The sequence below is a fragment of the Hetaerina americana genome, unplaced genomic scaffold (assembly GCF_022747635.1).
Source record: "Hetaerina americana unplaced genomic scaffold, ioHetAmer1.1.p SCAF_3, whole genome shotgun sequence".
Taxonomy (NCBI): domain Eukaryota; kingdom Metazoa; phylum Arthropoda; class Insecta; order Odonata; family Calopterygidae; genus Hetaerina; species Hetaerina americana.
Window position 1 is genome coordinate 48,148,741 of NW_027286874.1, and position 20,191 is coordinate 48,168,931.

At 35.4% G+C, this 20,191-nt stretch overlaps 2 protein-coding genes across 2 annotated transcripts in view; both read right to left on the minus strand.

Moving 5' to 3' along the window:
• The window catches only part of Larp4B (La-related protein 4B), a 64,362-nt gene extending 49,065 nt beyond the window's left edge, over positions 1 to 15,297 (minus strand). Inside the window, exons 1-4 of the mRNA XM_071588170.1 lie at positions 15,064 to 15,297; positions 13,308 to 13,464; positions 11,857 to 11,974; positions 10,665 to 10,961 (exon numbers count right to left, since the gene is read on the minus strand). Coding sequence (XP_071444271.1) covers positions 10,665 to 10,961; positions 11,857 to 11,974; positions 13,308 to 13,464; positions 15,064 to 15,297 — 806 coding nt within the window. The remainder of the gene's footprint in view (positions 1 to 10,664; positions 10,962 to 11,856; positions 11,975 to 13,307; positions 13,465 to 15,063) is intronic.
• Positions 15,298 to 15,574: 277 nt separating this feature from the next.
• eIF1 (eukaryotic translation initiation factor eIF1) lies at positions 15,575 to 17,337 on the minus strand. The gene is made up of 3 exons (XM_071587846.1): positions 17,164 to 17,337; positions 16,704 to 16,861; positions 15,575 to 16,621 (listed from the first exon to the last, which is right to left on the minus strand). The coding sequence occupies exons 1-3, from the start codon at positions 17,189 to 17,191 to the stop codon at positions 16,475 to 16,477; spliced, it is 333 nt and encodes a 110-aa protein (XP_071443947.1). The 5' UTR covers positions 17,192 to 17,337; the 3' UTR covers positions 15,575 to 16,474.
• Between the last annotated feature and the right edge of the window lie 2,854 nt (positions 17,338 to 20,191).

A 20,191-nucleotide genomic window follows, 5' to 3' on the forward strand; every position in this document is an offset into this window, starting at 1 on the left:
CTGAGGTTTTGCAGTCCTTAAAAGGCACATTAGTGAGATGTATTGGGGAATATGGCGTGAAAGTGTTTGGTTTGTGAGCAGATCTCTTATTGATAAAGAGCATGAATTTTTAGTAAAACGAATTGCTGAGAACTAGAATTAAAAAATAAGTGTAATGCTCCTGAATGTGTATAATTTGAATGTACATTTCATCAGGTACCTCTCACCTCCTTAATCCTAAATGGTCACCTCATTTGCATAGACATAACCACTACTGATATTTAATTACCGTTCATTGCTGAATGTTCAATTATGATTTTCATAGTGACAACTACAATAGAGCTACAATATAATAAGTTGTTAAATTGCCATTAAGTAGAGTCCATTTAGACTCGATAAATCTATGTGCCTCAATCCAGTCATCAAAGCGATGCAAAAAACAAACATTAGAATTTTCGTATTTATATGATCCTCTATCCTGTTTTTTCAAATTGAGAATGAGATAATGAGAAATGAAATAATACATAATTAATAAAAACAATTCCATTTTATGTGAATAAGCACATTTGATGAGCAAGGCAGTAGCGAAGGCTTTTCAAATGCAAATAACTTTTCATAGAAGGAAGTTAAAAGGAAAGCTTTGTGACTGAAAATTATCCTCGAGCCACAACAGCTGCTCATTTTCCACAAGTGAGGGTAAATACATTCCTATCTTGAATTTTATCAAGGTGGTTTATGAAACAATTTATGTTACTCTTTGCCAAGGATTACATATCTATTATAGCATTTTTGTTGACATCTGGTTTTTCTAAAAGGGACCAATGAAAAAATATATAATCTATTTGCTAGTAAAATAGTGGTCAGGAAAAAATATTTTAAAAGCTTATGATTTTTTACTAATTATATGCAACATAAATTGTTATCAGCTCCTTTAACTCAACAAGTGTAATACATTTACATAAATAGCCTTCTCAATGAATTAATGGAACAAACTCTTTGAGCAATATGGACTCAAATATTTGATGTACATAAAAACCATTGATTGGCTCATTACAAACTCTTCTTTATCACCGACAAAGCAGATAAGTTGACTTTCCAAACAATTGAGGGTTTAAATGAATGCAGAAAAATGTTTTACTTTTTAAGTTCTCTTCACTTAAATACAACTCCCAAGATGTGTGATTGCTAAAGTTCCACACTGACATAATATGCTGTCCAGGTTTCGAGAAAATAGCAACATTAGCTAAAGAGTCCTGTTCATATTATTGCTTGGAGTTTGCTTTCTCTTGTCTAATAGCTTAAATAAAACATGAAATTTTTTCGCATGTCCAACATTTCCACCTACCTCTTTAATAATTTATAGCAATTGCTGACTACTGAGTATGTATGCCTTTATTATTTTTCAATTCCTGTGAAGAATTAAGAATCATAAAAATAATGAATAAGCTGAAATTAGGTCAGTCAACATTTTCAAGGAATTCAAATGATTTTTTTAACAAATCTCCTAAAGGAAAAACAAAAATGTACTTCACAGTTCTGATTAATAATCTGCCAGCTTACTTCTTTGATGATTATTGAAAAACTGATAAAATTATACCTTAACAGGCAATGATAACTAATTTTACCATAGCAGAATAGAGAATTAAAACTTGCGAATGTCAATACTGTCAAGCATGGTGAAAAATGAATCACTATTCTGAGGCCCAAGAAGATGGGAAATTCCAGGCTCAGAAACTGAAATCTATGGTATTTACTGTAATAATTTATATGGAAATCAATATAAATTGAAGGCAGTGTGGCTTTGAACATTTTTAGGTGTCATCGTATATACATTTTAATGTATGCAAGTCATATCTCACCCAACTGAGTAAAGGTAGGTGTCAATTGATTTGCAATGTTGTTATACGCCTCAGTTGACACTAAAGTTTCCATTTATCGGGAACTTCAGCAACACTAGAGGCAACCTTACCATATCTAAAAATGGGAGTTTACACAAGGAGAAATTGTAGCACAATTGAGATGTTGGAAAACAGCAAAATGAGAAAATGTATGAAAAAAAAATACCAAATATGCTGGAAAATTATCAAAAGCATACGTCAGTGCGTGGAATATTGACAATTACGTAACCACAAGAGAAAATGGTCGTGCAGCAAACTTATTATTTATCAAGTGCACAATTATTTATCAAGGACTTTGTTCATTTTGTCAAACTAATGTCAACCCAATTAACCCTTTGCACTCTGGTGCTTTTTTTCTTGATTGCCTCAGTCTACTCAGGATTTTATTTAAAAAAAAAACCCCAAATTTACTAAGCGTGGCACTAGAATGAAAAACTGGAGTTTCTTTTCATACAACCTTATTTATTTGGATTTTTTTTCATAATTATTGATAAACCGCAATTCGAACTATATAATTTTTCATGGTATGATATTTTTGGAAGCATTAACCAACATAAAGACCTGGTTTACATTCACATGTCTCACAGATATATATCATCTCTTTCGTCAACCTTTGTTTTTTGTTAGGGTGGGGTGTGATTGTATAGTTTTCCATCTAAACGTTGCTCTATGTTAGTGGATGATAATATAACCCTGAAAGTTTGTGTACCATCTCGAAATTCTCCAACGAGATCTTGTACTAGTTTCCTAATGAATTTCACATGTGAGATCGATTTTTCATTTTTTCTTTGATGGCTTTCTTTGTACAATATATATGAATTCACAACACTGACCTCAACCCCCCAGAAAACAATTTACGCTACCATATTAGAGTCTTCCTCATGAGCCAGTACGAGCTTGTGTAATGATCAGCTATCTCAACCCCCCCCATAAACTTTGTATAGTTCATCACAACCTTGAGTTTGAAAACTATTTCATTCCCACCACCAAAAAATCTCCTTTCCATGGACTCAGTCTCTGCAGTTTCCCCACGTACTGGGCATTGTGACTATCCTCTTGTCTTTCCATGCAAGGAGCATTACATTTTCATCCCTGTAAGCTACTATCTCTCCTTTCTTTAGCTTTGGATGTTTGATCACAGGTGGATTGTCTTCCCTATTGGTATTATTGTCCCTGCCAAGTGTGTTTTTTCCTTTAGCAATTCCCTTGCAAGAGTGACACTGATGTAATACCCGTCAGAGAAGAAATGATAGCCTTGAGAACCAGATACTGAGTTCTTCAGTCTTTCATGCAGTTCTAACCTATTTTGCTAGTAAAAGGAGATCGGGTCTCACCAATGTTTCAGTTGCTCTCCACCCATAATAAGGGACAAATGAATGTCCGTAACCACATTTGGAATCAGATAGGACATATAGACGAATACCCCATTTTGTTGGCTTTTTAGGATTATACGTGAGGAAGCGTATCTTTCCCTTGAAACCAATTACAGCCTCATCAACAGAAATCTCACTTTCAGGGAAGAATCTCTCCCTAAATTTCATTTCAAGGTATGACAAGAGGCAATTAACCTTCTCGGTTATTGTTCTCAAATCTTTACTTGACTTTTGATCGTTTTTCAAATGTAACATCCAAAATATTTGCAAGAAGCTTTCTCTTTTGAAAAAATTGCATACAAGACTCAAAATCCATGGACCAATAACTCTGTAAGTTAGGGTGATTAAATACACCCATATTTAGTATTACGCCAAGAAAAGCCTTTATTTCCTCAATCATCACATCTTTCCTATTATTCCGAGTGAATTGCCGGATAGTTATTTCTGGCTAATTTTATGCCTAGCATACTCGTTAGTCGCTTCCGTTATATTTTGTAGCAATGCATAAAATAACTGAAAAAACTCTATTGGTGTGGCACTTCCAGAAGGAACTTGATGTCCAACACAAAACTGACCAGGGGAGAAGGGGATTCTGCTAGGCTTCAGGCCATTCACAGATACAGCATTCCACTTTTCTTTTTCTTGTTTTCCAATATGAATACCACTTTCACTGGGCCTTATGCCCGAATGCACAATGCTATCACCTATATCTCCATCACTATTACTTGAATAAACAATTGTGTCTTCATTTTGTCGGTATGAATTCACCATCACTGTCAGTACATTCACCCTGATCTTCCACTTGGACCAGCGACTCATTCATTATCTCCATACGCATTCTCAGATAACTCAATATCACCACTATTACATTTGTCAATAAATTCGTCAGTTTTGATGTAAAATTCATCGTCGCTGCTTTCTAATGCTTAGGAATACTTATCCACCGCGAGGAGGTGAAATTTGTTCAGAATGAGCGACTACTCGGCAAAGTATTCGTCCAACTAAAGGGAAAGCATCTATTGCAAGAGAACCCTGTGTCATCAGGGAAAACATCTGTGTTATGCTTCTGAAATGCAAGGGAGGACATGCAGCCTCAAAAAAGCATGACAAAGGAAAAGTGCTAGGGCTCGAGTTACTATGAATCAATGACTCATGTCTTGGAACCTCCTCAAACGACAAAGATGCAACCTCACAAAGAAGTTGTCAACTCTATTCCAGCAGTACAGGGAAAATGTTTAATTCTTTGAGTAGTAATTTTACATTGCAATACCCACAAAATTTCAATTTACATTATGTAAATGGTAATTTTGCAGAGAGTATATTTCCCGAGTGGTCATAAATTCTAAGAAATTTTCCATTTTTCTTAGGAAAATTAATTTCTGTTTTACTGCACACTATTCACCTGGCAAATATGGATCTGATCCACCAAAAGACCTTTATGAATTTCAAAATGCACAATGTGAACCCATACACCGTTTTGACGTTCAGGATGTTGGCTTAAGGGGATATCTTTTCCTGCAGGAGATCCACTTACACATATTACCCTTCCATCATCCCTTTGAGTGGCCTGGGATCTACCTTTGAAAGCAGGCCAGGGATGTCAATGCCACTGACAATTTATCAATATGTTGCAAGTTGTTTATGTTCCAAGTAACTCCATTTGATATGAAACTTTTTAAAATGAATTTAAAGGGTAAGGAGAAATTGGAAGAGCATTCATTTGCTTGTATAGTGGACCACATTATACAAGCAAATGAATACTCTTCCAATTTCTCCTTACCCTTTAAATTCATTTTAAAAAGTTTCATCTCAAATAGTGAATTTGGACCCAAGACATTTGGCAGAAGAGCTAAGAGAGTTAGACATTAACCATTTCAAAATGTAAAAAAGGCTAGCACTTGCAGAGGTGAAAGGAAAAGGGAGGATAAAAAAATGGGAGAAACCCTTTTTTTGGAGGTATCTCAATAATTTTTTCAGAATAAAATACTATAGAACCATTCCACAGCTGCTTCATTCTCTCATTAACATCAATATAAACTACGAAATCCTGATAAAACTCTTACAATTTCTATCACTTACAAGTAAATTTGATGCATACTTCAGCTTATTTAATGGATAATAAACCAATTTAGCTTCAACATGTGGTTAATGTGTGATTGAATTTTATAAATTGAAAACAATGAAATATGAAAGAAATAGTGGAACAATATTTTTCTAATGCCTCACTTCTGACCAGAAAGTGGTTTACAAAGGCACACCTTTAGAGTTGTCAGGTGCCTTGACATGCCATGATGATTTACTCTTGTAACCACTACTACAATGTTGATTTTTCCCTTCTTAAAAATTCATTTACAAGTTTATATGCACACATACCAAATGTTTATTGGCAAACCTTTGTCTGTTCTAGGATGATACAATGAACATGGTTAATATGATATGGTGAACCATTGGCTAGAAGTCAGCATACCTTGGAATGGGTTGTCTTATCTACCAATGCCAAAATTTTAAGTTTAGAACTTTCCTTAACTTTAATTTCTGACTTAGTAAATTCACGCCTAAAAACGATGGAACTGCATATCAAATGCAAAATTACTTAGTCTACATTAGCTGATGGGATAATTATACTAAAGATAGGTTTTGAAAACTTGTACTAATACACAAGGGCAAACAAACCCAGATAGACAAATTAACCTAGCATTCCATTCCCTCAAATCCAGTTCATTTCTTGATGTTTTCGTCAACACTGCTAATTGGTGCCAAACCCCACTTGTGTTCTTAATTAGAGGCTAACATATGCTGCTGATACAACATTTAATATTAAGGACTACACTCTTCTACTGCTGTTCACAAAATCAACCAGAAATGATAATTTTGATCCAGAATTCAGATTTTCCAAATGAAACAAATATGTCATGAAAAGCACAGATTGCTTGGATGGTGGAATATACAGTCATTAAATGCTTTATCATTTCCAACACTATCTTATGATTTCCATGCCTACACAGATTTTGGACCCCTCACAATAATACCACACACTATGGCTTTAATATTTATCCCTCAATATTAAAAATTTATTTTACAGGGAATTCATAAGGCAATAAACTGTGCATGGGCATTACTCGCTACAAATGCAATTCTTGTTTTATTTAGGATTCCATTATCTTAAGTCTTTTTTTATTTTCATACAAGCTGCCGGATTAGCTTGCAAGTCCATACCTTCCTATTCCTTTTATCTAAGGTGTTCTTTGAATTTTCAATTGTTTTCGCCCCATCATAATTATTATTAAGAACAACAATTATAATGAACCAGCAACATGCACAAGTATATGTTCTTACACTCCATACCATTACAGAGGTGAGAATTCCCTTTGCTTTCTTCCCTGTGTCTCACTCCATTCTAAAAAGAGGACGGCCAGAGCAAGGAGTATTGGGCAAACTAGAACTGATTCAGCTTACTTTGCTTGATTATATTGATATTATTCATTTATGGTCAAACTAATGATACCTCTATCGATCACAGGCAACAAAGATGTTTACCATAGATATAAATGTGGCTAAGGGTCTCCCCTACTTCTAGCATGACACATATCACTAACTCGATGCAGAAGCTCACGAAGAGTGATCTTAATTAGTTATGTAAAGAGTGATTACTCAAAAGCTGTTGAATTCCAAAAAAATTATCAATTATCCATGGACATTACATCTACTTATTGCCACCTGTCTGCATATGGCCTTAACTTTTTTCCTTTCCCTTTAATTAAGTCCCCAGGTGAGAAAACAAGTTTTGTAAAACTCATTTTCAGAAATTAGCCATATTTTATCTAACATAGTTTTATATTTAAACATGTCAAGTGACAAAGAAATGTTAAAAAACATTTCAAAATGTATGCCTAAAACAATAAGAGCTCTGCTAATTACACTATGTGGATATTCTTTAAATGCAAAATCACTCTCTAACTAGATTATGGGATCATACATATTGCTGAAATAAATAACCATAACTTAACCAACTAAGTGGATGCTCTCCAAGTAGCTAAGAGAAATCATTTCAATAAAGCAGTCTAATGCTAAAAATGTCTCTCTTTCTGCACAGAATGTTGACAATTAGAACATATTATTAGCACACAAACAAATGAAATTTTGAAGAAAATATACTGAAAACAAGGGAGTTACTGACCTGGGACTCACAATCATTGCCCTGCATGCCTGAAATTGGCAGAGGTTATTAAAAAGGTCATGCACCTGCTCTTAGACGTGTCAGTGAGATCCCAACAAAATGATACTAACCTCTCCTAATTACATTAGTATTTGTAAAGGGCGCCACTGGATCTTTCCATTTGAATAGCAAAAGAGATTTCCATTGTTTCAGGAATATATTGCTTTTTAAACAGGAAGCATGAAGCCAAGTTGTTAACAGGACACTTGGAAACATGTCTTCCACAGGGATATTTTTTAATATGACTAAATATAACCATAATACGATTATAATGAAGTAAATATAGTATCATTAAACTTATGCTTTACCTCTCTATACTTTGCTTGAATGATAATGTATATTCTGTTAAGCAAATAGTTCCAACACAATCAAATTTCATCATAATTTAAAACTTGTGAGAGAAGGTATTCCCATTATGTATTAACTACTTCAGTTTTTTGGGGAGTGTAATTTCTGCTGCATCATCAAACAGCCTACTCTGTGTGGATACTACAGGACAAATACCAAGCAGTAATGCAGTACTACCTACGCAAAAATATGAGCTGTAAGAAGTTTTTGTGAAAATCAAGACTGCAATTGCATGATATGTGTCACGGTAGTCCAGAGGGTCATAGCATTGGACTACCGATTGGAGGGCTCTGGTTCGATTCCCAGGCAAGCCTCTCAGGGCAACCTCAGCTCCACTCAAGCTATGTGACTTTTCTGGAAGCAGATCTTCATGGCAAACCATAACCGGCACAGGGAAAGGAACTGGCCTTACCTCCCTGACATGTGAATTTCACATGCTGTCAGGTTTAGTGCTGGTTGAACTCTAGCATCACCTCCCAAACAGACCGTCAGGTTGATTACTGCATTTTTGGTTTCTATTTTATTGCATGAAGTGCATTGCTCATAACTTCACATGCAGGATACTTGCTTTTGCTGCCAAGCATGAAAGCAGGAATCTGAGCACTTAGAATTTGATATTTTGTGAATTACACCTTATCCTGTGCAACCATCCCATATTTGCTGTGAATGGATTGGAATGGTTGATTCTTCTCAGTGGATTTTCTCCTTGTCTTTATATAGCCTAAGGCATAGTACAAAACATTACCACCATTATGTATACATTTTGTTCATAACTTAACCCAAAAATTTAACATTTTCCTGCTAAAACTTTTCAGCTCCTGTGATGCTAAATATCCAGTAAGAAGTCTCACAAAAAAAAAGATTCTTTTGACTGACGGTTGAAGCCTTTACATACCCAGGGGCTAAACATTATATATGCAGGGTATGACGGAAGTCATATAGTGGCTACCAGCACCAACACAAGTCACAAGAAAACAGCTTTCTTGCCTAGGCAATCATTTCAGCAATTGACAAATTATAAAATTATGCTAACTAGTAATAACTCAAAAATTGAATACATATATTGTATGTTACTATGCATTTACAATTCAAACACTTTTGTAATTATAATGCTAGACAATTAAGCCTCGAATATAATGAAGAATGACATCAACCTACTTTAAACGGAAACTCCAAAAATACAGGTGTGAGAATGTTGACCCATGACAAACATTTGAGGGTTACTATTCATAATGGGAGTGGCTTCAGATGTTTTCAGATGAATAGAAATATTTGTGAGCCATGTTACTTTCAAGGTGTCTTGTTCGATATGATTGAAAAAAGTGGCATTTTGCAACAACAATTACAAGTCAAAACTTAATCAGTCAACACATTACTTGGGCAGTTTTCCATGGATTCCACTTATAAACTCCTGTACTCATAAGTGATAAAAAAAAATACTTTTTTAAATGGTTAAATGTTTGAATAAGTTTAATCCAAAATGTTTGCATTGAAGAACTACTTCAACATTTTTAAATTATCAGGTAGATTAATCATGAGAAATGTTAAGTTTGCCAGTAATTATATAAATAAGAGTTTAACACTACAGATTTAAGTCCAGATTGACGAAGTCCTATTTATCATATCTACTAGGAGGGGACAAAAGCTTATGCTAAGATTGGCAAAGATTTACTCTGGGTTAAAAACATTTTGGTTGGTGCTAAATATGGTAAAAACATTCACAGAATTATGCTTGTTAAAAATGGTTGGTGTGGGGTTGAATCAATGAAGGTCCACTGCTGATCAATATCTGCATATTGTTAACCTTGGTATATGATTTTTTTCAACAAATGAAACATATCAGCTAAAGAAATTCACTGACACCAGAAAACATGTCAGTGTGAGACAGCAGTTGAGTAAAATCTTTGGGATAAGAACTGAAGTCGATAAAAGGGATGTAAAATATTTAAAAAAATTAACTTTCTCTTGGGAAATGCTCAAACTCAGCTTACTTCTACCCCTGTGCACTATTCTATGCGCTGGAAATCCTAACAATTAAGTCATTGAATGTATATTTGAACAGGATAGTAAGAAACACGATACATTATAAGTCTTATGCTTTGAGCTGCTGCCTGAAAAATAAAATTAATAATGCAATGCTAACAAATATCTACCTATCAAAAAGCTTGTGGCATACTAGTGGAATCTATTTTTGGTGCATCTTCTTAAAAAAATGAAAAGAAATCATCATTATGCACCAGTACTATGTAGGAATGTAGTATAGTCAAAGGACAAAACTAGTCAAAAATTGGGAGCCTTAAAAATTTACTTAATCAGATTATTGTGTGATTCTTGTTTACGAAACAATTAGCTTGATAATGAAATTTCACAACGACAATGCAACAAAAACTACGTAGGAAAAAATGCAGAAGTTGAAACAATACATTATTGGCTATACCATTACACATTTCATGGTAAAGATGTCATGGTTTGATAATCGGCAAATAAATAATGGCACATAGTGAATGAAGAGAGACACACGGAAGCGTTCACTTTTCTCCACATCAAATTACTCCATTGGATTCCTTGAAAAATGATGGATACTAAATGCGTAACTTGTTAATGCATGTTCACTACCACGCACCAAAATAAATTCTACATCAAAACTGACCAGACTGATTAACAGGAAAAGCAGAAATATTCCTTTTAAATATAATAATCAGTTTCGACCTTATTTCCAGTTTATCACATCACAATTACACTATTAAAACATATGGATCCACCTATTTGTTAGGTAAAATTGAATCATTCTGGGGTGTGATCAGTAACTAAAACTAGAGGACACATACTGCTTAGCTGAGCATCACTTACCTAGAAAAATAATATTCTAGCTGAGAAGAAAGCATTTGCTTGAGTGTTTCCAATGGAATATCAGAGGATGTGTTTGATACAGCCGACCCTGATGATGCTGATGATGAAGGGGTAGACTCTGCTGCAACAGAGTCTCCACCTCCATGTCCAGTAGCCTCCGAAAGAGTTTTGGAGTTATGTGATGATGATGGCATGGATCTTGAACTGGAGGAGGCCAACCCAGGCAAACTTGGAGCTCTGTGGCGCCCTCCATAAGTTCCCTCAACAGGTTCTCCCAAAATGACTCCATTCAGAGAGCTAAGTGAGCAAAGTGATAATTACTCCATTACATAAATTAAGATTTATCTACACAATTTCAGGACTAATAATTATCGTGAAATGTTACACAAGCTGCTATTGAAGGAAACAACTCGCTAAGTTGCCATATTGTTTTTCACCAGAGAGAACACATTGAAAATAGGAAACTTTTATAGGTCTGCATTATGTATGCTGGAATATCTTCATCTATAGCATTTGCAAGCAAAAATTCTAAAGCAGTATAGAAAATTCAAATGGATGAATCCTGGTAATTGAAAATTATTAAATGAAGCCTCTAAGTTAAAGAAAATGTAAGAAAAGGAATCCAAATGATGAATGTGAAAAACTACTGCCTGGATTTACAACCATACCCTATCATTCACATATTTGCTGGTAACTGAAAACATTTTCAAATTCTATGAGCATGAATACTTTTCCAGGTAAAAGATGTTTTGAGATAATAGAATCACTTCATGAAACAAACTATACCTCTGTTCAGAATACAAAGTTAATATAAAATGCATTTTAAATTATGCCTTGCATTACATACAAATTTATGCACGGAATGAACTTTTTGCAGCTAAGTCAGTTTTTCCAGGCGATTAAAAGATATACCAAAAATTAACATTCTTAGCCTAATCTATTTCAGGATACCAAGTAAATATTCAGATTTCAAACATAGAACCACGGATTACTATAGCTATGCACTTGGCAATTAGAAACATTACCTGTAGTCCAAGCCAGTTTTGATACCCTGGTGATTAAGAATCAATTAGACATACCAAAAATTAACATTATTAATCTCATTTAATTCAGGACACCAAGTAAATATTTAGATTTCTGACGTAGTGCTACGGATTACTCGGGTTGTGCATTCGGCAATTGGAAGCATTACCTGTAGTCTGAGCCAGTGTTGATACCAGTGGATGGGGCCAATGCCAAGGATTCAGGGGTGGAAACCAAGGCCACCCCTGATGGCAGCTTCCCAACGTCCCCATTCATGTACACGTAACCTATGCAGTAAAATGAAGTGAATTTTGTAGAACACGTTGGATCCAATAATGGTAAAAACATTTGTAAAGCCATACGAATCTTAAGTAATTACAACAACGGAGGTCAAATTGTTAGCATGGACAAAACTGGGTATACCATAAGCGGACTTCACATGAAATTAAACATATACGAAACATCCGCGCAAACAACTTTCTCTCACCCGGAACTGCTTAAAAATTAACACGAAGTTTCTATCACATGTGCGATTCAACGACCAGATAAATTGCTGAAAACTTTGACAACCCTGAATATTAAGAACAAAGCTTAGCATAAACTCCCAAGTTAAAAATAAGACTTTAACACGTGTATACATATTTTCGGCGTACGGAAATAAAACTATCTCAAGATTGAGCTACACCGTTGCTCGAGGTTAACGATAAAAAGCAATTAACACAAATATTTTCGATAAAACGAGCCATTCGTATTCCCCTGATATAACAGAATCTACCTTCTACCACAGAACATGTGCATCTCGGGTCGTCAATATTCAGACCTCTACTATAACATAGAGTCACACCAAAATATCAGGGCGAATCGTACCAAAAATTGATTATTTTTGATTGTTCAAAATTTTTCTGCCGCACACATTTCGTGAATATTCGGAAACCATACGTAACTTAACACTTCCAATAACGAAGATAGCAAATTCCAAGGTGGCTAAACTGGAGGCCATGCACAATTTATTGAGATAGTTTCACCAATCAAACCGTCATCATGCATTTCCAACATAAATTTGTGAGGAAAGAAAGCATTACACGCATAAATCGCTGATATCTTACCGAATTAAGGAGTTTTCTTAGTCGACACAATTTCTTACTAGTAGTTTCAAAATGGCCGATACAGAAGGCACATGCCACAGGAAAGTTGCATCATGGGATTACGCCTCTGTATAAATCTGCCCTCTTATGGTGATGGAAGGAGATCATCTGACGACTTTATTCCCGCTGTTATCTTTGAATGGTCTCTAATATATAGTATTGCAGTCGATGGCTAAATTAAAATCCTTACATAGTCATTGTTCAGCGAAATATCCCACTTTAGCAGAGAATAATGTGCATCCACAAAGGCGGTACCCACGTCTCACGGTAATCAAACTACACACAAAGTAATTACGGCAGCGTCCCAAGTCAAATTCTAAAACCCATGTAAAAACCATACTAGCAGTAATCGAAGAAATTTCCTCTGATCTATCAGCCAAATTAATTCGCTCCGAAAGTAATTTTATGTTCAGTAAATGAAGTATAAAATGTTTTACAAGCAGATTCCAAAATCTTACGCTGAAACTTTACCCACCGCTTTCATAAGATGAGCATTCTGGATCCAGAAAATCCCAGGTAAAGGAGTCCACATCAGCGACAATAGTGCCGTCGTTGATCTTCCCACTACGGAATATGTCTGGGCCAGGAGCATGCACTGCCGCAGTTACGTTGCTGCATAAATTGGGTGTTACCTAAAATGTTCCATCACGCTTTAGAAAAAATCACTTGTGTTCAAAAGTGCATTGATTATGTTCAAAGTTCCCAATGACAGACACATTGTTAAAACGGTAAGGGATAATACAAACAACATTGTAATGGTTATTACCACGAGCCTTATACCCAGGCGAGATTATTAAGTCCTGATTTACTTGATATTTGGTTAGATTTACTCGCAAGCATATAAATCAATCACCTATTTATACAAGTTATTACATCATTGATATATGTTTCGAATACCAAGCTAATGTGTACGATAATCATTCGAAAATATTCATTAAGTCCTGCTTCGTATTCTCAACTTCGGAGAAATCCGCAAAATACAAACTTTGTGAAGGCTCAAATCATACCCCATGTTTTACTACGTAGCAGACAGAAGATGCCACCTCAACCAGGTGATTGGGCGCAAGCGCAAAAGATAATCATCCAATTTAGAATAGGAAGAAAAACTTTTCTTCGGAGATATTAATGTGAAAGGGGAATATTTTTCGCAAAAATATTATTGTACACCCTTAAATATTTGGAATGGCAAAAGGCCTTCTGTCATGAAGAATTGATTTTTTCTCGTTTTACGCCTTCAGCAATTTTATCACAGGGTGGTCATGATAGAAAACTGAAGAGAATAATCGAGCCAACGATTTACGCGAAATTAATAAATATCAGCAAATGGCAGATATCATAACGAGCTAATTCATACACAAATGCCCTATCATATTTCAACCTCTACTTCAGAATTAGTTCACCAGTTATAATACGCAGTAGTGGCCGAACCGCACGTTCGTAAATAGTACCGTATTAGCAGAATTAAATTCAGGTTTCTTTCATGAGGTCTTCACTTTATATACGAAGATACTACAACTGAACAAAGTAAATCAAACGTATTCCACAAATTCATGTCACAACGAAGGTACTAATAAGGCAAAATGCCATGAAAGAGTAACTCTTGGGGGTTGAAAGACCGATCGAAGCTCTAGCAGACATTAAAAATTACACGCGGACTAAATACGGCCAGTTTATTTTTGTCGGGAAATATTCCACAATTTTCATGAGCAGAGGAAGGGGGTTCAAAAGCTTTCATACAAAGAAATATTTTAACGCCACGCGTCACTTTTCTGCAACGCAAAAAGGTTTTATCCAGTGAACCTCTCACCTCCCGAACAGCGGCAGTACTTTTTTTACGAACTGATATCGATCCAATATGGCTCCCGGGCGAGACCTTAAATACAACATCATATTTAAGAAACGACATATGTAATTGAAGTGCATGTTGATATTATTTGACTTCGAGCAGTAAACATTACAGTGCAGGGGCTTCCGTTTATGAAAAGCAACATCTAAATAACCGCCCCACCTACCACATTGGTCTGTCCATATGGTAAGCCCCCTCCCACTAAAAATAAGCCCGATGCCTGCTCATTGGCTAAATGTACTGAACAGTTTCCAGTGGGATAATATCGGAAATGCCACTTCTTCCACCACAAATAGCAGGGAATGGTTGTCAATTGTGAATAAGGTACATAGAAGCGGCTCCACTATCCAACTCACCGCATTTAGTTCAACGTTCAGTACCTTACCTTCTGGATTATGTAGCACCGAGGAGAGTATGCGGTGCAGATGTAAGTGCCATTTGCATCCAGGCAGGCAGTAAGAGGATCTTGTTTATTATCTTTGCTCGTGGAGGGCTGTCGGGCCTGAGAATGCACAGGAGTCGCACTACTCGGGATGGTTGTTCTTTTGGTAGAGGAACTTGAGGTTGTTTTTGGAACTGATGAGGTTTGCGAATTATCAGGCCTGCGAGAGAGGGGCATTTGTCGCACCGACGGTCAGTCGTCAACAACATGCCGTACGGACGGAAACCTGTTGAGTCCGCTCCCCCTTGTAACGACTGGAGCCCTGTCGTTATTTCATCCCTTCTCCGCTAGTAAGCCTACGGCGCCCTCTCGCTGAGTTGGACCCTTAACCCGATGTTCCCCTTAAGCGCCCCGCCCCTCTTATAGATTAGTCCACCGATGTCTCCCCCCACTGGTCGCAGTGTAAAAACAGAAATTAAGTTTTATCTGGGATGCTAAAAACAGTAAAAGGTCATTTTCAGTTTGCAATAATTTATTGGAACAATTAAATCGATACACGAAATATGGTGTAGATCTTACATTCCTGCATCAAGTTTTTAAGGACAATAGGGGGACCGTAAAGTAACTTTGTGATTAATTAACATAGTAAATTACATGTAAACTGCTACAATTTCAGATCAGAAATAATAGAAAAAATATGAAAATGCTGAAAGATATTTGCTGCTGCTAAAGGCACAGGTCTTATTCATGAGCATGACATTACATGTTGTCGTCTAAAATGCTATCGTGAAAACATAAATAATACTGCACAGAAAATGTATAGATCATGTGGAAAGTAACGGCATAAAAAAGAAATTTGAAAAGTAGACAAGCATCAGTCTATACAAAAATAGATCCTTGTACAATATCAAAATTGTACGATTATGGAAAGAAATATGTTACATGTCCTTCCAAATTATTACAAAATTTCCCACCTGCTTCCCCCTAAAGCTCACATAATTTCTCTAAAGACATCTATTGCCCCAAGATACATGCTAGCTTTCGAAGAACATGGGTTAAAATCAAACAGACGAGGCATTAGATTACACAATTGAACAAAGATTTTTTAAAACAGCTGAAAACATGAAAAATGATAAGGCCTTGCACATTTTATTGCTTAATTTAAACCAACAATTTTTTTAATGATTCAACTATAACCGGAGTTACTCCAAACGTCACCTTAACAGTTTAGATTGATTAACTACAAAGGATAATTTGCTCATTTCGAAATAAAAGATATGTTTAACTTTTGAAATATATTAGCTTGCATGAAAGGGCTGCAATGTTGCACAATACAGACTGTTAATTCATTGGTTGACGGTAAGAAATGACAAGCTAGACAGAAATATTCTGGTTGTATTGTTGGGCTGGGCCTTCAGAATCCGTGAACCTTAAGCTGGTCAGATTTGGCCAACCCAGTTTTGGTAAGCCACTGACAGATGTTTTCACGCTGATCTCCTTGTAGCTGTAGGACTTCACCGTATTCGGGATGCTCTATCACAGTCCCATTGCAAGCAAACTCCTGCACATACAAGGATTACGGCATTTTAATAATTTCATATTGATACATACTCGCATCACTAATTATCCAACCACTGGCTCACCTTTTTGCAGGCTCGAACAATTTTTTTCAAGTCATACTCCGATGATAACCCTTGCACAGTCGTTAGAGTTTTTCGCCCATTGCGTTGCTGAATTCTTATATGAACAAGACCATCTTGGACACCCTCATCTGCACCCTTGTTTGCATCTGCAAATGGGTCTGAAAAGACAAAATACGCAACAGAAAGCCATCAGACAAAGTCAGCTACTTCCCCCGCCTGGGTGACGTATAATAAGAGTTTCGAAATCATGACACAGCGTTTGACCATCGTCAAACTAATTAATTTATTCATCTCCAAAGGTAATCAATTTCTATACAAATTTGAAGCTCATATTTTACTACAATGCTCACCTCTCCCTTAACACAAATAACCTAGTTAATCTCGAATTATCTACCACAACAAAATACGCCATTTTGAATCAATATACACCCACCAATTTCACCTTTCATCAGTAACTTACCGAATGAGAAGAGATTCTGGATGGACATACGACAGATAAGATTTATCACTCCTTTTTATACAGCTGCAAAAGTGCAATACCAGAGTGGAACGATCTCACAGATGACAACAGATTCTTGAAGGATGCTAACCCAAACTTTTGCGCAGACTTTACCTTTCAGAAAAAGACCCGGATGAGCACTTCCTTCTTACGTCACACAGGATGACGTTGCTGTGGCCTTCTTATTAAAACTATAGAGTTACTCCAATGACGATGGGAATCCATCTTGTTTCCATATAAGTTTTAAAATCGACATAATTTGTAAATTCATATAACCACTATCTTAACGTGACCACTCCTACTAAATAGAACTTTAATCTACGTAAAATATATTTAATAGTATTTAAGATACATTAATGGCAAAATAAATTGAAAGCTTATGCCAACTATTCTGAAAATAGTAATTATTTGACAAGCTTATAAGCAAGTGTCGGAGTGTAGAGGTGGTTCCGATTTCAACGTAGAAATAATTAAATTTATTATGCGCGTTTGTGAAATATTTATCTTATTTATTAAGTTCAAATATGCCATAAATGTTGTAAAAATCATGCTTATGGTGTTCATCCAAGGGATGCTGGCAAGGCATCATACATATTTAATTACTTTTTACATTATACATGAGCAGAGCCCACTTTCAATGCTACACATAGCTGCTACAATTGAAGAGAAATGGAATAACTTTAATATGATATATTGAGTTGGGCAAAGAAAAATATGAAGTAATTCGCAATTGAAAAATATTTAAGCATATAGGGAAATTAAATTACTTTTCAGTTCTTATCTTTTTCATTTGTTTCAATGAAACTGTAAACATGAGAGCAAACGCTAATATTTCGCTTGCCTTTAGATGCAAGAGTGACTGAACCATTTAAGCAAAATATACGAGAACGATGGAACAAGTGGGTGGGAGACCCATATTAGCCACACCTACAGGTAGAATGAAGGAACCCGCTATTAACAAGTGTGTGAGTGGGTAAATAAATGTTGGTAAGGTGTAAGACTTGAAATAATTGTTAAGTGTGTCAAGAAGTATGGTAATGCGCCTTGTGGGACAAAATATGATATAGGATTTAATGACAGTGATACTTGCAATGAGGGAAAAGGTAATGAATATGATTTCATCATCTTTACTGATGATAATTCTCATGAAAAAGTGTTTTATGGCTTTGAAAGTGATTGAATTTATGTTTAATATTAGGGATTTAATTCCTTCAGTTCTGTGCTTTGCTTTTCATTATGTTCTACTGTAGTAGTAACTTGCTGTTAATTATTTTTTCAGAATAATATAAGTTTTCTTGGTAATTACATCAATGATTGTAGCATTTATGTGGCCTATCTTAAGCATAAGGACTAAAAGGAACTATAACTTTATTTGGTGGTAGTGTCACTCTTTCGCGCAGACTGTTAATACTAGTTTCTTTTATCTGCCCAACTGAAATGAGGGTGTTTTATATACCATAATCTTTTCATTATGAATAGAAATTGCTCTTTGAAGAAATATTTTAAAAAGATTTTTATATAGCCTTGGACTACTCATGCACCATATATTACATAGTACCTAACCCAAGCACCTAATTCCACAGTTCACGATAAATGGGGTAAATCTAAATCACTGAGGAAAAAACTGCCAAGCAATAGTAAGTATTGAACCTATCACAATGAAATAATGGATCATCAACAAGCATCATCATTAAACAGTGTTAACCAACCACACTCAATGGAAGGAACATAAAATTAATGTTTTACATAAACAACTCCAGCCAACCAAAAGTCATATCATTAGAAATTCTCATCATAAAGGAAATTTATGTTTTCAATTTATCATTAATTTTTGGCCATCAAGATGCTGGTTCATCAGTAATCCTGATTAATTTCGATCATGGGTTTAGATTATAATAAGTCGTAATGAAGTCTACAAATAGATTTGGTTCAGTGTGGTAACTTGGTTAATTATGTATGATTTAAAAATTGAATCATTTGCTTCAACCAAATCATATTAATTGAATTATTGAAAGAATTAAATATTCAAACTCTATTTACTGGATAGTTTTTTTTAATATATCTAATATAGGGGATGATTAAATTTCTTCAGAGGCCTGGAGAAAAACTTTGAGCATATATATTGTGGCCGAGAATAGAGACATCTTACTATATTCATATTTTGATATTTATGGTAAGGATGGTAAGGTGCCTGGAACTGGATTTCTACCACAAGGATACGAGCTCAAATCCCAGGGGGTGGCAAAATTTTCAGTGGTATCCCAATCCCTACTTAGGTTCCTATGTAGAGTGTATTTCAAGTGGATTATGCCACATTTCAAATAGGATGTTAAACTCTGGACCTAAAGGTAACTTTTGTAAAGGGTAGGCCAGTCCTCTAAGGCTGTGCTATATATGAGAGATAGTCAAAACATACAAAATGCAATTTATTACAAAGTGCAAATTTACAGATATCAACAAAAGATTTGTGTCAAGCTAGGAATTAATCAGATCCCTGTTAATGAACTCTAGAGAATAATAAGCAGAATCTAAATAATAATTCTTTAAGTTTTAATAATAATCCCTCTCTTTCCAACTACCATCTACTAAGGCGAAAGAGAAGCTAATTTTTGACTTGGTAGATTTTAACAGTCAAAAGATTGTCTTCAGCACAAGAATTTTCAACACTAGGACCTGAGAAGAGAACTAAATCAAGCTGGTCTTAATGATAATTTAATTTTATTTCAATTTGAAAAAGATAACTGTTGGCTCCAAAAGCACATGGCCAGAGGTTATTGCTACAGTTGCAGAAGAATACTTTTTAAGATATCCTTCCTACCTCTCATTCACCTCATTTTTTAGCTACCTTTTTTCTTATGGTTGATTCTCAATCTATATATACACACTTGTTCAGTATTAAGCAATGATTGCAATCCCTTGGCTGACTGGTAAGTTAGGTCTTAATGTCATTCACAAATCTGACTTGATAAGTTTGCCAATATACTTTCTT